Source organism: Salmo salar, chromosome 11 (assembly GCF_965601325.2).
Source record: "Salmo salar chromosome 11, fSalSal1, whole genome shotgun sequence".
NCBI lineage: Eukaryota > Metazoa > Chordata > Actinopteri > Salmoniformes > Salmonidae > Salmo > Salmo salar.
This window is the reverse complement of record NC_138301.1, coordinates 95662024-95679349: the sequence shown is the minus strand read 5'-3', so window position 1 is coordinate 95679349 and position 17326 is coordinate 95662024. Positions and strand designations below refer to the sequence as shown.

At 41.1% G+C, this 17326-nt stretch overlaps 1 protein-coding gene across 5 annotated transcripts in view; it reads left to right on the top strand.

Moving 5' to 3' along the window:
• fubp3 (far upstream element (FUSE) binding protein 3) overlaps nucleotides 1–10997 on the top strand; it is a 31586-nt gene extending 20589 nt beyond the window's left edge. For 4 of the 5 annotated variants that reach the window (XM_014128463.3, XM_014128462.2, XM_014128461.2 and 1 more), the window contains exons 12-17: nucleotides 6773–6933; nucleotides 7204–7277; nucleotides 7487–7563; nucleotides 9048–9119; nucleotides 9316–9446; nucleotides 9583–10997. In XM_014128463.3, the coding sequence (XP_013983938.1) occupies nucleotides 6773–6933; nucleotides 7204–7277; nucleotides 7487–7563; nucleotides 9048–9119; nucleotides 9316–9446; nucleotides 9583–9612 (545 nt within the window). In that variant the 3' untranslated portion in view covers nucleotides 9613–10997. Of the gene's footprint in view, nucleotides 1–6772; nucleotides 6934–7203; nucleotides 7278–7486; nucleotides 7564–9047; nucleotides 9120–9315; nucleotides 9447–9573 lie in introns of all 5 variants that reach the window. The other variant, XM_014128464.3, reaches the window with a different exon arrangement.
• The last annotated feature ends 6329 nt before the right edge of the window (nucleotides 10998–17326 follow it).

The following is a 17326-nucleotide window of genomic DNA, read 5'->3' as shown; positions in this document are numbered from 1 at the left end:
CTTCACTGTATGTTTGGCCGTATTTTTTTTTAGATAATTCTCCTGTTGAAAGTAGAATTTCTCCCAGTGTGTTGGAAAGCGGACAACCAGGTTTTCCTCTAGGATTTTGCCTATGCTTAGCTGTATAACATGTATTTTTATCTTAAACTCCCTAGTCCTTGCCAATGATGAGCATACCCATAACATGATGCAGCCACCACCACGCTTGAAAATAGTGTTGACGTGTTTGACCCAAACATAACGCTTTGTATTCAGGACATAGTTTAATTTCTTTGCACTTTTGTTTTAGTGCCTTTTTTTAAACAGGATGCATGTTTATTCTGTATATGCTTCCTTATTTTCACTCTCATTTAGGTTAGTATTGTGGAGTAACTGCAATGTTGATCCATCTTCCGTTTTCTCCTATTACAGACATTACTCTTACTGTTTTAATGTCATCGTCGGCCTCATTGTGAAATCCCTGAGCAGTTTCCTTCCTCTTCAGGCAACTGAGTTAAGGATGTCTTTGTAGTGACTGGGTGTTTTGATACAGCTTCCAAAGTGTAATTAATAACTTCACCATGCTCAAAGGGATATTCAATGTGTTTTTTTTTTTTTACCCATCTACCGGTAGGTGCCCTCCTTTGCGAGGCATTGGAAAACCTCCCTGGTCTTTGTGGTTGAATCTGTGCTTGAAATTGACTGCTCGACTGAGGGACCATACAGATAATTGTGTGTGTGGGGGGGGGCACAGAGATGAGGTAGTCATTCAAGAATCATGTTAAACATTCCATGCCATTTATGCCTTGCATGGTTTGGTATTCTCCTCCACATACTCACAATCCAGAGAAGTATCTAGTGTCAGTGATTTTAAAATGGGACTTTTAAAATATCACTACATACCCAAATGGATGTTTTATAATAGGAAATCTGTTAAGTCACTTTACAGAACTGTTATTTCTCAAATGAAGATGACCCAAAATTCATTAATGACAGTTTTAGTATATCTCAATGTAATGTGAATATTTTATGGGGGGGCTAATTGTTTGCGGGATGCAACTCTAGAGAAGTCATCAACTATCATCTTCTGGCCTCGCGAGTGGCGCAGCGGTCTGCATCGCAGTGTTTCAGGCGTCACTACAGACCCGGGTTCAATCCCAGGCATAGGGCGGCACACAATTAGCCCAGCATCGTCCGGGTAAGGGGGGTAAAGGTAAAAAGAAAAAAACGATATTCCGAACATTTTAAGGTATTAGATTAATCTCTTTTGTTGTTTTTGTTAACTGTGGAGATGGGAACATTCAACTGAAAGTACTTCTACTCTCCTGTCCATAACTCAAGGATTTCCTTTTTTTATAAACGTTTTCTTGAATTTCATTTGCATTCAGAAACATTCTTGGAGCAGACAAATGAGAGGCAAATGATTGGGCTTCATAACGACTATTTCGGCCAGTAAATAAACTGCCTCTACCCTCGGTTCTATTGGCCAATGTACAATCTCTAGAGAAACTGGACGAGCTCCGTTCGAGACTATCAACGGGACCTGAAGAGCTGTAATATCCTGTTTCTCTGAGTCGTGGCTGGACAAGGACATGGATAATTATCTAGCTGGTTTTTCTATGCATCGTCAAGACTGAAAGGTTGCTTCAGGTAAAGTTAGGGGGGTCATTTATTTTTGTTAACGACAGCTGGTCTGCTGTATCTCTAATGTTAAACAAGTCTCTAGGTTCTCTTGCCAGAGTAAGAATACCTCATGATAAGCTGCAGACATACTATTTACCAAGATTTGTATCTACAGTACCAGTCAAAGGTTGATACCTACTCATTCCAGGGTTTTTCTTTATTTTTACTTTTTTCTACATTGTAGAATAATAAGGAAGACATCAAAACTATGGAATCTTGTAGTAACCAGGTGTTAAACCAATCAAAATATATTTTAGATTTGTCAAAGTAGCCACCCTTTGCCTTGATGACAGCTTTGCACACTCTTGGCATTCTCTCAACCAGCTTCATGCGGTAGTCACCTGGAATGCATTTCAATTAACAGGTGTGCCTTGTTAAAAGTACATTTGTGAAATTTCTTTCCTCAATGCATTTGAGCCAATCAGTTGGGTTGTGACAAGATAGGGGTGGTATACAGAAGAAGGCCCTATTTGGTAAAAGACCAAGTCCATATGTCAAGAACAGCTCAAATAAGCAAAGAGAAATGAAATTACTTTAAGACATGGTCAGTAAATCTGGAAAATTTCAAAAACTTTGAACACTTCTTCAAGTGCAGTCGCAAAAACCATCAAGCGCTGTGATGAAACTGGCTTATGATGACCGCAACGGTTAAGGAAAAGCCAGTTACCTCTGCTGCAGAGGATAAGTTCATTAGTTACCGTCCTCAGAAATTGCAGCCCAAATAAATGCTTAAAGTAACAGACATTTCAACGTCAACTGTTCAGAGGAGTCTGTGAATCAGGCCTTCATGGTCAAATTGCTGCAAAGAAACCAGTACTAAAGGACACCAATAAGAAGTCTTGCTTGGGCCAAGAAACACAAGCAATGGACATTAGACCGGTGGAAATCTGTCCAAATTGAGGTTTTTGGTTTCAACTGTCGTGTCTTTCTGACGCAGACTAGGTGACTGGATGAGCTCTGCATGTGTGGTTCCCACCGTGAAGCATGGAGGTGGTGTGATGGGGCTTTGCTGATGACACTGTCTGTGATTTATTTAGAATTCAAGGCACACTTAACCAGCATGGCTACCACAGCATTCTGCAGCGATACGCCATCCCATCTGGTTTGTGCTTAGTGGGACTTTCATTTGTTTTTCAACAGTACAATGACCCAACACACATTCAGGCTGTGTAAGGGCTATTTGTCTAAGAAGGAGAGTGATGGAGTGCTGCATCAGATGACCTGGCCTCCACAATCACCCGACCTCAACTCAATTGAGATGGTTTGGGATGAGTTGGATAAGACTGAAGAAAAAGCAGCCAACAAGTGCTCAGCATATGTGGGAACTCCTTCAAGACTGTTGGAAGAGCATTCCAGGTGAAGCTGGTTGAGAGAATACCGAGAGTGTGCAAAGCTGTCAAGGCAATGGGTGGCTACTATGAAGAATCTTAGATAAACAATATTTTGATTTGTTAAACTTTTGATTACTACCTGATTTCATAGTTGTGATTTCTTCACTATTTTACAGTGTAAAAAATAAACACCCTTAAATGAGTAGGTGTGTCCAAACTTGACTGGTAATGTATTTTTCATAGCTGTCTATTTACCGCCACAAACCAATGCTGGCACTAAGACCACACTCAAGGAGCTGTATAGCGCCATAAGCAAACAAGAAAATACATAACTGGAGGTAGTGCTCCTAGTGGCCGTTGATTTTTAATGCATGGAAACTGAAATCTCTTTCCTCATTTTTACCAGCATGTCCCTTGGGCAACTAGATGCTACAACTCTAGATCACTTTTACTCCACACACAAACGCATACAAAGCTCTCCCTCACCCGCCATTTGGCAAATCCGACCATTACTATATATATCCTGATTCCTGCTTACATGCAAAAACTTAAAAAATAAGTACCAGTGACACGCTCAATACAGAAGTAGTGCAATGAATCGGATGCTAAGCTACATGGCTGTTTCACTAGCACAGACTGGAATATGTTATGGATTTCATCCGACAGCATTGAGGAGTTTACCACCTCAGTCACCGGCTTCATAATAAGTGCGTCGAGGTTGTCTTCACAGTGGCGGTACGTACGTATCTCAACCAGAAGCCATGGATTACAGACAACATCTGCATTGAGCTAAACGGTAGAGCTGCCTAAATGTCAGCAAGACAAATTACCTGATCGTGGACTACAGGAAACGGTGGCCGGAGCATGCCCCCATCCACTTCGACAGGGCTGTAGTGGAGCGGGTCGAGAGCTTCAAGGTCCACATCACTAAGGAATTGTCATGGTCCACACACATCAACGCAGTGGTGAAGGCTGCACTACAATGCCTTTTCCCCCTCAGAAGACTGGAAACATTTGGCATGGCCCCTCAGATCCTCAGTTCTACAGCTGCACCATTGACAGCATCTTGACTGGCTGCATCACCGCTTGGCGTCAGGCCCCAAGGCACTACAGAGGGTAGTGCGTACGACCCAGTACATCACGGGGGCTGAGCTTCTTGCCATCCACGACCTCTATACCAGGCGGTGTCAGGGGAATAGAGGTCGACTGATTTTTCAACGCCGGCGTTTGGCGATGTCGAAGTAGGCTGTGACTCGATGATAAATTAACAGCCACTGCATTGATTATATGCATCGCAGGACAAGGTAGTTAACCTAGTAATATCATCAACCATGTGTTAACTAGTGATTATGTGGAGGTAGTTTATTTTTTAATAAGATAAGTTTAACGCTAGCTAGCAACTTACCTTGACTCCTTGCAGCCACAAGGTCCTTTTGACGCTGCACTCGCGTAACAGGTGGTGAGCCTGCCACGCAGTTTCCTCGTGGAATGCAATGTAATCGGCGTCCAAAAAGGCCACTTACCGATTTTATGAACTTGAAATCGGCCCTAATTAATCGTGTCAACCTTTACGGCGGAAGGCCCTAAAGATTGTCCATGAGTTCTCTCTGCTACCGCACGGCAAGCGGTACCGAAGTCTGGAACCAACAGAACCCTGAACAGCTTGTACCCCCAAGCCATAAGACTGCTAAATAGTCCGTGTAGCTCTTGGTTGACTATCTGCATTAACCGTTTTTTTTGCATGAAATCTTGACTCTTCACATACACTGCTGTTACTTTTTATCTATCCCGTTGCCTAGTCACTTCATGCCTACCTATATGTACATATCTACCACAATTACCTCGTTCCCCTGCACCTTGACTCAGTACTGATACCCCATTTTATATACTCTAGTTATTGTTACTCATTTATTCCTTGTTAGTTCTTCTTTTTTTCCCCCCTCTGCATTGTTTGGAAAGGCTCATAAGTAACCATTTCACTGTTAGTCTACACTTGTTTACGAAGCATGTGACAAATAACATTTTATTTGATTCTCACTTAAGTTTAAGCGCCTGGTTGATTTTCCCATACTGCTGGCCAACTTGTCTGGGCTCCCTCCCCCTTACCCTAAGTCCCTCGCCAGTTGCACTTTATATCCCCTCCTTTTTTGTCCAGCTTACTAAACCAGTCTCAATAATAAGGCCGTATGATGTGGTCCCAGCGAGGCCCAGTTCATGAAATGAATAGTGTGGCTCTTCATTCCCCTCTGCTGTCTGACTGGGGGGACCTCATAATGGCTTCATTAAGGCAGAAGTTTCATTTGGTTGACAATGGGTTAATGGCCCATGTGTAGTCTATTGGCAGCAGGGAAGAGGCTATGGGAGGAGGAGAGGTTTGGATGAGCGTTTTTACTGCGAGGTCAGCTGGGGTCAGCCCAGTGTCAGCCACCAGTAAACAAATGTGTAATTGATGTTGGGACAGCCCCCTCGCTCCTTTCACTGGGATGGCAGGAGGGGGGAGAGGTTGTAATTGTATCCCCCCCCCCCCTCCCCACAACGCAACATGGAGTCGGGAAAGCAAAAGGAGACTAACGACATCCCAGAAAGAGGATACGCTTTAATTTGTCTTTTCTCCTCTATCTAAGTTTCACTTCTTCCTGCTGGTTTAATTGCTCTCCTTCACGTCAGGAAGCTGCCGTCTGATTCGTCAGCGTGGGGGAGGAAGTGTTGTCCTCCTTTGTCTCTGATTAGCACGGATGTTAAAATAGAATGGGGATGAAGGTGTAGGTATCACTACCACTAACCCCCAGTCGGTTGAGTTTACGTACGTGTCGTGAAGTCTAAAGGATTGAACCAGACAGCAGGGGAAGAACTGTGGTGGTTTTTCAGAACCAGACAGCAGGGGAAGAACTGTGGTGGTTTTTCAGAACCAGACAGCAGGGGAAGAACTGTGGTGGTTTTTCAGAACCAGACAGCAGGGGAAGAACTGTGGTGGTTTTTCGCCAGACAGCGGGGGCGGGGGCAGACCAGCAGCAGGGGAAGAACTGTGGTGGTTTTTCAGAACCAGACAGCAGAGGAAGAACTGTGGTGGTTTTTCAGAACCAGACAGCAGGGGAAGAACTGTGGTGGTTTTTCAGAACCAGACAGCAGAGGAAGAACTGTGGTGGTTTTTCAGAACCAGACAGCAGGGGAAGAACTGTGGTGGTTTTTAAGAACCAGACAGCAGGGGAAGAACTGTGGTGGTTTTTAAGAACCAGACAGCAGGGGAAGAACTGTGGTGGTTTTTAAGAACCAGACAGCAGAGGAAGAACTGTGGTGGTTTTTAAGAACCAGACAGCAGAGGAAGAACTGTGGTGGTTTTTAAGAACCAGACAGCAGAGGAAGAACTGTGGTGGTTTTTAAGAACCAGACAGCAGAGGAAGAACTGTGGTGGTTTTTCAGAACCAGACAGCAGAGGAAGAACTGTGGTGGTTTTTCAGAACCAGACAGCAGAGGAAGAACTGTGGTGGTTTTTAAGAACCAGACAGCAGGGGAAGAACTGTGGTGGTTTTTCAGAACCAGACAGCAGGGGAAGAACTGTGGTTGTTTTTCAGAACCAGACAGCAGAGGAAGAACTGTGGTGGTTTTTAAGAACCAGAGAGCAGAGGAAGAACTGTGGTGGTTTTTAAGAACCAGACAGCAGAGGAAGAACTGTGGTGGTTTTTAAGAACCAGAGAGCAGAGGAAGAACTGTGGTGGTTTTTTACGAACTGATTGATTGGAGGTAAAATGTAAACTTGTGTATTTCCTCTTCCCTAAAAGGTGGAGAAACCATCAAGAACATCAACCAGCAGTCCGGAGCGCACGTGGAGCTGCAGAGAAACCCGCCGCCTAACACCGACCCCAACGTGCGCATCTTCTCCATCCGCGGCACCCACCAGCAGATGGAAATGGCCCGCCAGCTGATCGATGAGAAGATTGGGGTAGGTGGTCCTTTTTACACACACCCCCCCCCCCCCAAAAAGCTATTGTCTGGCCTGATATTCATGAGGGCACTTGTCAAAGGGGGGTGCAACTGGTTCTTGTGCCCCTACCGTCCACCAGTATGTCACCCGGGGTTAAACATGAAGAATCCATCAAATGGACTTAATGGAGTGCGTCAGCGGCCAGCCCTGCCCTTTGGCCTTGCCTGTTCACCCCCGTTTAACCACAAGTGTGGTCTCTCCTGTCCTTTCTTGCTCTCTCTCGTCTAGGCCTCAGGAATGGGGGGAAATAGCAGTTTTGGTCTGAACCCATTCGGCCAAGGACCAACTACCCCGCATCAGAAGTGAGTAGCTTCTTGGTCTCCCCACCTTTTACCACTGTTACATTTGTCTAACATGTCTTCATCTACCTTCTCGGCTGATACTTACACTGACCAAAAATATGGAAACAATGATTTAACAATTCCCATGACAACACAATTAGTATAAATATAAACTGTGACCGTAGGTCTCTTAAACTGTCTAACATGCTTATCTGTTTTTGTGGTGTTAGTGGACCCCAGACATTCCTGACAGGAGGATGGGGCACAACATATCAGACATGGCAGGCTCCGGGCCAGCAGGACCCCAGTAAGTCAGTTAGGTTCAGGGTGGGATACCCATAACACTTAATACCAATATCGGTCCGCCATTTCACTACAATTCCTTGATATATGGAGACCATGCAATCATCAATATAATGCTGGGCATAACAGTCCCTCCCCAGAGAAATGAAAGAGGACAAAGAGGTGGAAGGAGGACTAAAACTATGTCTTATGCTCTCTGCTCTGCTTACTGACAAGACTTTGCCTGTTGAACAGAAATTTCCTAGGAATACAAGGAATTGGAGAGATTAAAGACTGAAGGCTGGTTTTGGCAATGCTGCAGTGCATTTAAATTCAACTCAAGAGAGGGGCAGGGTAGTTCATGCATTCAAAATGTGACTAACCGTCCAGATATGGGTTTACTTAATTTTTTTCATTCATTGTTTCTCCAAATTTCAAAGCCAATTTTCACTCCATGGAAGTTCTAGTTAGGGTTTGGGTAGGGGCCACAAGCCATAGGATACAGTGGGACATGTCTGCATGGTAAGCCTCAGCCTCCATTGAAAGACCCTCATGCAGTAACTCTGTCCTCCAACAGTGTTATCTGTCTGGTTGCAGGTCTCAATGGATCCCAGACCGGCCAGATGGACTATTCCAAAGCATGGGAGCAGTATTATAAAAAGATAGGCAAGAGTCAGTCTTCTGGGGGGGAACAGAGGGAGCTGTAACACCACTAAGTTTCCCATTGGTCCTAGCCCCACATACTCTCCTTTTGTGAGGGCATTGGACTTAAGCTCATGGTCTCATAGTACTTTTTGTAGATGCAAGTGCTGACAGCCTTTCTCGTGATACAGACTGACTTCCTGATTGGTTTGGGGGGGCCAAGCAACAGTTGGTCCCTACAGGTGATCCAACTGTCAAATAAATATCTGTCTGCAAGTGTTCTCCCTGTTTCTCCCTTGCTGGGGATGTCCACAAGCACATGTGTGCAGTATACACCTTGGAACCAGACCTCAAACCTTCACCCTGCCCTTGTTTAAAGAAGTGTCGTGCAAAGAGTTGAGTGTATGGGCAGAAATGTCATGTCACCTTGACCCCATTTGACGCCGATGATTGAAGTCAGAAGTTTACCATTTTTGTTACATGTTTGTGCAGCTGGATTGCTTAGTGCATCAATGCCATTTCAAAGGTGTAATGAGCAATCTCTTGATTTTATCAACAATGTACATTAGCATTTATTTGAATAATTGAATATATTTGTGGTCCCGTGTGGCTCAGTTGGTAGAGCATGGTGTTTGCAATGGGTTTGCAATGGGTTGTGGGTTCGATTCCCACGGGGGACCAGTACGGGGAAAAAATGCATGAAATGTATGCACTCACTACTGTAAGTCGCTCTGGATAAGAGCGTCTGCTAAATTACTAAAATGTTTTTTTTTTAATGTATTTATGGCGCCATACACATTAATTGGGGCGATCTTGGTAGCCGGTTTGGTGTGTTGTATTGACCCATTCTTGTTTTATTGTGCCCAGGTCAGCAGAGCCAAGCCCAGAGCAGTGGCTCTGACTACAGCAAAGCATGGGAGGATTACTACAAGAAACAGAGTAAGATTACACCCACGTGTTCACCAAACTCCTCCAATAGACTTGCCTTTTGAGTGCACAACATCGGAGGAAGTAGATTTCTGCTCACTGTTTGATGCTGTCAGTAGTGCTCTATGCTCTGGTGCCTCCAACTCCCTCTCCCCTGACCTTCCTCTGTCACCCCCATTCCTCTTCCCTGTGCTCACCCTCTCCCCAGGCCAGGCAGCAGGCCCCGGCTCCCAGCAGAGCTCCCCTCCGGACTACAGTGCTGCCTGGGTGGAGTATTACAGACAGCAGGGGGCCTACTATGGCCAGGGTGCACAGCAGACACCGGCCCCAGGACTTCAGGTGAGATCCCAACTCTTAGCACCCTCTCCACCCGTTTAACTAAGTGGTTTCTGTAAGGAGATGTACAGTAACTTGCACATGTAAATGTATGTCTGTCCATTGTCACTGATGTGAACCTGTTTTGCAGGATCATTAGAGAGGACACCCTTTAGTTGAAGATTTTTGAATCACTGAGAGGATGAAAACAAACCTTTTGTAACAGAGGTTTCTAGATTTGCAACGCCTTGAAGACTTTTACTTTTTTCTTAGTGAGAAACACTAGCTGTAGAATGACTTATACAATTTAAAAAAAGAATATTTCTAAATCAGGAACATTTAATTGTTACTAAATACTTGTGTACACCATTATTTTGAATTGACAATTTCCGGGATCCCTTTTGGACTTATGAGAGAGCTGTTTTGTTTTCTATTTTTTTCCTTTTTGATTCAAATTACATTGCCAAAACGAACCCCGGAGTTGTAACTTTTCAGTAAACGCAATATAATCTATTTTTTCTAGTTCTGTTGCAATAAAATCGCAATTATGGGCTTAGCAGTCTTGAATGAATTTTTGTTTTGTCATAAGATGTTTTAAGAATGTGTAAAAATGTTTTCTTTTCCTTTTACAAAAAGCATTTTAATTCAGTGAGATGAAACTGTGATATTTTGTTACAGGAAATGTATAATTTTGTTGCAAAATACGAGATGTTGGCAAATGGCAGTCAATTCCTAATTTAATTCCTGTTGTGCTTTGTATTGTTTTTTGTTGTCTTTTATTGTACTCTGGTTTAAAAAAAGGTGCAATATCTCATTTCATTTTTGAAACAAAGATGGGTTCTCTAATATTTTGACAGGCGTTTAACTTGTAGTTCTTAGATGATTTTTTTTAGGCATATGAAAATGTAATGAATAATTTATTACAATGATCTGATATGGGAAAAGGGGATGTTGCGTTTTGTGAGTTATTTGCCTTTGCTATCTTGTAAAACTATGTATGTATGCTCAGATACTTGACTAAATACTTTATTTAAAAATATATATATAATTAAATCAAAGAAGTTTTTTTCATGGAGTCATTATCACAGGAAAACTGTCCCTGTTTTTCTGTTCTGTTTTCATACTGAAAATGTTCAAAGATCGTGAATGTGTAATTTGAAATTTGATGTTGCATCTTGCTATGGACAAAAATGAGAAATGCCAGGTTTTTATGTATGTTTTGTACCTAAATAATTCAAGACTGCTAAGCCTCTGGATTCTACCTGTGTAATAATTAATTGTAGTTTTTTATATGCTAAGTATTATGATCAAAATTGTCTTATTTGGTACCACCCAGTTTCCCTAATGCCCCATCCAGTACACACTGTGGACTCGTGTACAGTCCAATGCTAAACTTTTTAATTAATTTTTCTTTCTACTTTGTGTGATCTAATATATGTATGATTGATTAGTTACGAAATGAATCTAGTGTTAACTTCATTGCTTAATGAAAAGGGATATTATAATTTCAAAATGTTTAATTTTAGTGTTTTTTCCTTATGTACAGGTAACCGTGTATTAAAAACGTCAAGACTACCTTTGTGTTCTGTTAAAATTGTTTTATTTTGCCATTTGAAAGCTTAGTTTTCTTGTCACATTCCAGTATTGAGTGTTAACGATTTTATTGGGTTTAAACTGTGAAACCTTTCCGCCGCGCTCTGTTTTAAGACTAAGAGTATTCGCTATACATGAAGTAAATATAAAGGTCAAACTGTATGGTATGTTGTATAAACAGAAGATATATTTTTTTTTCTATAGAACATTACTTTGCCAGTTCACAAATTCAAATAAATGTTCCGCAGTTGAAGTATACTATCTTTATTAGTTGCTACAGTGCCTACAGAAAGTATTCATACCCCTTGACTTCCACATTTTGTTACAGCCTGAATTCAAACAGGATGAAAGTATTTTTTTTGTTATTTTTTTTTATCTCGCCCATCTACTACACACACAACCGCATAATGAGTGAGAACCACGTTTTTATCTTTTTTTACGAATGTATTGCAAATGAAATGCAGAAATATCATTTTACATAAGTATTCACACGCCTGAGTCAATACATATAAGAATCACCTTTGGCAGCAATTACAGCTGTGAGTCTTTCTGGGTAAGTCTCTACGAGCTTCTCACACCTTGATTGTACAATATTTGCACGTTCTAAAATACATCAATTCTGTCAAGCTCGACAGCCATTTTCAACTCTTGCCTTTAGATTTTCTAGCTGATTTAAGTCAACTGTAACTAGGCCCCTCAGGAACATTCAATGTTGTCCTGGTAAGCAACTCCGGTGTATATTTGGCCTTGTTTTAGGTTATTGTCCTGCTGAAAGGTGAATTTGTCTGTCTGCTGGAAAGCACACCGAATCAGGTTTACCGCTAGGATTTTTGCACGTGCTTAGCTCTATTCAGTTTGTTTTTAACCCCCCCCCCCCCCCCCCCCCCCCCCCCAAAAAAAATATCCCTTGTCCTTGTTGATGACAAGCATACCCATAACATGATGCAGCCACACATGCTTGAAAATATGAAGCGTGGTACTCTGTTGTGTAGGATTTGCACCAAACATAACACCTTGTATTCAGGAGAAATTAGATTTATCCTCTTTACTTTTTTTAACTAGTGCCTTAGGATGCATGTTTTGAAATACTTTTTTATTCCTGTCAGACCTTTTCACTGTCATTTAGGTTAGTATTGGGAAATAACTACAATGTTGATCCATCCTCAGTTTTGTCCTATAACAGCCATTAAAATCTTACTCTTTAAAAGTCACCATTGGCCTTATGGTGAAATCCCTGAGCGGTTTTCTTCCTCTCTGGTAAGAGTTAGGAAGGATGCTTGTATCTTTTTAGTGACCAGGTGTAAATGATAAACTATCCGAAGTGCAATTAGTAACTTCATGCTCGGAGGGAAATTTATTCATCTACTATTAAGACAAAATGTGGAAAAAGTCTAGGGTGAGAATATTTTCTGAATGCTCTTATGTCATGCTCAAACCATGGCACATTTTTTTTTCGAACCATTTATTTTGTTTTTTTCTTTGCTTGGCAGTTGGCAACCATACCTTAAGACATGAAGAAACAATACAAATGTGTAAAGTTCATATACATGTCCAGAAGATGCATGGCAGTGATTGCCCATTGGGAAAGTCAGGAGGAATTTTTATTTTTTTTTTTGGTTGCCTAAAGATTGATCACTTGCCCATAAACGAAAATAAGCAATTTACATGCAGAAGTGCCATTCTTTTTCCCCTGCCTTTACTCACCTATGTGTAGGTGAATCAGATCAGAACTGGAATTATTTGGGTTCCCATACAATCAGTTAAAAGGTGTTTTTTCTTTACCACAAGGTCGTGTGATCTCAGCTGTATGAATATGGCAATTGTGGTTTCTTATTGTATATGTATGTATATGCAAGTTCCCCCAATTCGGTGCCTTTGGAGATGTGTAACTTGGTAAAAATATATGTACTTTGTTTTCACCTAATTTTATCATTCTGTCAAAGAGCACATGTTCAATTTCATAAACATATTTTCCCATCTCGAGGTTAAATAAAATGACAAATTCAAAATAAACAGGATTGACTGTAAAAGGGTTGTCTAGTTAATCTTAAATCATCCATAAATCACATTGTGACGGGGCATGGAAGCTTGTGTGCAACAGGGAGTAGCAATTGAATGCAAGCTTCACTTTTTTTATTAAAACATTCTAGCCTGCAGGGTAGAAGGCTTGACGTGTTAGCCTCGACCCGCTTAGTTTTCCACCACAAAACACCAGAAAAAGAACCAGCTCACCTGCTTTTACACTGATTTCACTATTTGATGTTACATTTTTATTTTAAGAAAGTAATAGTTTCACCAAATTAAAATGAGTTCAGTTAACAAGGTTGACCTTAATGAGGGAGAGGTGTAAATGAATCACTAGCATGAAACAATCTTCAGAAATGACTTTGTAAAGCCCTAGTTATTTTGTTGCTTTGACTTTTGGCACTTTAGGAAGCCTTTTCATATTTCAGATTGATTGAATTCTCTATGTGGTCTATATTAAAGAGCACTTTATTGAATATAACAGACTTAAAATTCAATATTGGTGCACAATTTCTACTTAATGTCAAAGGGACACAAAAGACACTAATTTCATGGAACGACCCAAATTCTTTTCATAGAGCACCTATTGGCTGATTTTTAAAACCATCCCAATATCAGGGAAAGGGGATTAATTGATCCACTCTGCTGTTAAACCCATTTTAATGCATCATCACTGCGTGAACTTAATCTTGTGACCATGCATGAAAAGGTTTGTGGACAAGTTAGTATGCCATTTTTGCATTTGCCGTCTTTTTCAACCTTAGTGTATGTTCTACTATACGCTCTTGTAGTTAATGAGATGTAATTTGGACAGCGCTTTATCTACCATCGACTTCAGACCTGGAGAGGCAGAGCCAGGCTGGACAACTTTTGCAGGTATGGCAAAACACTTGGTGGAATTCTCCTGAAGTTCTCCCATAGTTCAGTTAGGCATTGTTTTATACTATCGCAAAGCTTTATAATTCTCGTCTATACCAAAAATTAAACGCGTAGGTTGAGCATATTCTTGGATACATTTTTTTTTTCGTTATTCTTTGCTCGTCTCTGACTCTTCTCATTGTCCCGCTCCCTTTGTGAACGGTGCACAGGGGTGTCCCTAGAGCACCGTTATTGAGCAGCTTTGTCATCCCACATCTTTACTCCCCGTGGGGGGGCCTCGGCCATAGTGGACCCTACTCTGCCCCGGCCCTGTCCCCCCATTGATACTGTGCAGCTGTTTCCAAATCCAGCCCTTGATTTTGATCCTCTTGCTTTTTAATATGAAGCCCCTGCGGACAGTCCCTGGCCTGCTTGGCCATTGTATAGGCGTGATCATTTAGTTGTTCTCCAGACGGGTTGAGAGCCATGATTATGAAGGGGGACCATTCGTTTTTGAATAGGGTCTCTATGCTGCTGTATGTGAAACCTAATCCCTATAGTATCGCTAACTGTATATGTTTCGTTTTAGGTGTACGCCAGGGGGTATTCATGTAGGGAATGTGAAGGGGACAGTATGTATTATGGCTCATTCACTGTTCACAGCGTTGGTCCTGAATAGCTGCCCTGTACAGCAATGAATAGTTTATTAAATGGCCTTTATTGATTTGTTTATGCAGGGCTGTCCAAAGAAAAATGGATGGTTGTGCAGTCTGTTTCACGGGTCTGAGTAAGTCAACAGTAAGACCAATTATTTGATGAAATGCAAGCATTTGATTATAGTCTAATTAATTTGGCCATTTTAACAATGTGTTTACTTAGGCAAGCTTGGTACTATCTGAGCGGGGGTGCTCTCTCTCTCTCTCTCTCAAACATGCACACATCTGCATTCCTCCTCTTTGCCCCCCCCTTCTAAAGCTCCAGTTTCGTTAAGCAGGTGTCCTGCCCCCCTGTGCCATTCCAGGGAAACCCCTTATGGGAGGGACTGGCCCTCTCTCACCTTTCCTGCAGATAAGCCGATCTACTGTATCCACCATGCTGGGATATCTACCTTAATCTCTTTTTAATGGCCCCAAGGAGGAGCCCAGGGGAGACCTGTCTGCCCATCCCTCTCAGCTGATATTCTGTTGAGGTTGTAGTTGGCAAGTAGCTTTTTTTAGTAACAGGAATGATTCAGCTTAGAAATTTATGACAATTTGTCTTCCGGTTGGGAATGTTTGTTTGGTTAAAATCTAAAAGGAGCTTGGTGTTTTTAATACGATTTAGTCAACCCACTTTAATGTTGAATGCTTGTTATATAATAGCATGGCTGAAGGGGTGTGTTTTTGGTCTTTTTTAAGAGGACTGTTTTAAGGAAAGCATGTTTTATGTAAGACTTTAAGTTAGGAAATTCGGATTTACAGTAATTCAAAAACATTATAGGGGGTATTATGTGCTTGGTCTATTTCATGGGTGACTACAAATATTGAAGTAACATGCCATGTACAAAAATGTTTTGTCTTTGCAGCTATAATTTGATTAATGAAATAAAATAAGTTGTTTTAAATAAAATGATTAAAAAAATCCCACTTAAGCTCAACCCCGTTAAACAATGAATATCATATAGTGTATATTAAGTTTAAGAATATATAGGCTAACATAATTTGTAGTGAGATAAGAACCTTTTAGTTTAATTGTTGTAGGCCTACAAGATTAATCTGCAATATTTTACACAACTTCATATTTATTTAAGAATTTTAGGTTTATTGGCTGCTTGCCCTAGGCCTAAAATGTGAGATTTTTTAGCAAAATATTGGAAAGAAATCTATAGCAAATTTAAAGGCTATTGTTTAATCCATAGGCTACACTTTAATTTAGAAAATATTGGCCTAAATTGTTTTTCAATAGATCTTGACGTGTCCATCGCTTTACCAGACAGAAAAAGAAAAGGTTAATGCATTTAAGTAAATCAAATCCATGCGTTACCCCATTCCAATTAATTTAATTCCTCTTTAATAAAGACCGGTCCCTCCCCCCGAACCTACCATTTAACTCAAAGCTGAAGCCTCTTAGTAAAATAAATGCTGAAATGCAATAAATGTAAATAAATCTGAGAACGAATCAGATTCAGCGAGGGGGACATTTCATCTGGGAAAAGGGACATTAGTAGGAGGTGCCCCTCCTAACAAAACAAAAAAAGCAGCTGTGTGCACAGTCATCTTTTTTCGTGCTTTGTCACTCACCTTTTCACTATCTCTGTATTCAAAACAACCCGTTCTATACTTTGCATTTAGAATCCATATCTTCTTTTCCATTCGAATTCTAGTCCACATTCGTCAGAGAGCAACTTTTCGGACCATCCCCTTGTAGTTGTTGGAATGAAAGGCGGAGTGCATGGGTGTCAAAGTGCCCTCAAAACACCATGAAAGATTGATTTGCAGCACTTTTCAGCCCCCTGACATTACTTGGAGGGGAACTGAATAGGAAACCCGCGAGCCGGCGACGGAATAAAGATGTTCTCTCTGCTGGAAGAGAAGGAAAACTGGTCATTTACCCCCAGTCCATCAAGCCCGAAAAATAGAGAGGAAAAAACAGAGAGAACTGTGGCTATTGAGAAGAAAGGGGCTGTATATACTCATCTAAACGCTGTCACAATATACTGAAGGGCTATGAACAACCATGAATATTAAACCGCTTATTTCAACAAGGGCTAGAGAAGTGAACCACGTCAAAGCAGCTTTGCATTTTTTGCATGGGAACAATGCGGTAAAGCACGTTGAGCTTGTTTCTATTCTATTATTCCCGCGCTATAACTCCCTGGAAGAAAATTAATATTGCCAACCACATGAATGCGGAATGCCTGAGAAAGAACGTTTAAGCAACTCCCAGACCCAATGACCTTAATTTGATGACAGACAAACTTTTAAACTAATTGTTGAACCAGTTTAAAGTTGACAGCATTTTCACTCTGTTAAATAATCGTGGGACTCATCGTGCTGTATAGTATTTGAGTGGAATATAGAAACGTGAATTTTGCATCAATTGTTTAGCCATATTAACGTTTGATCTACGCTATATGTTATACGGCCCTACTCAGTAACATTCAAATGTAGATTTTATATTTTACTAAAACTATTGGTAAACTGTCGACCAGGTGTTTTTTGGAATTAGTTTTATAGAAGGCAGTCTTGGACATTTCTCAAGAAGAAAAATCTCATCTGATTGGTGTGTCAAGGGATGTTGAATAATTTGTAAGCGACTGAAAAAAATGGATACTCCCCTAACAGATTTTTGTTTATTTACAATCATGTCTGCATTAAAGACATTATGCATTTATATTGCTGAGTAGTCTATTGGCTTAGGCTCCTTGTTGTCTCTCTCCATTTCACTCT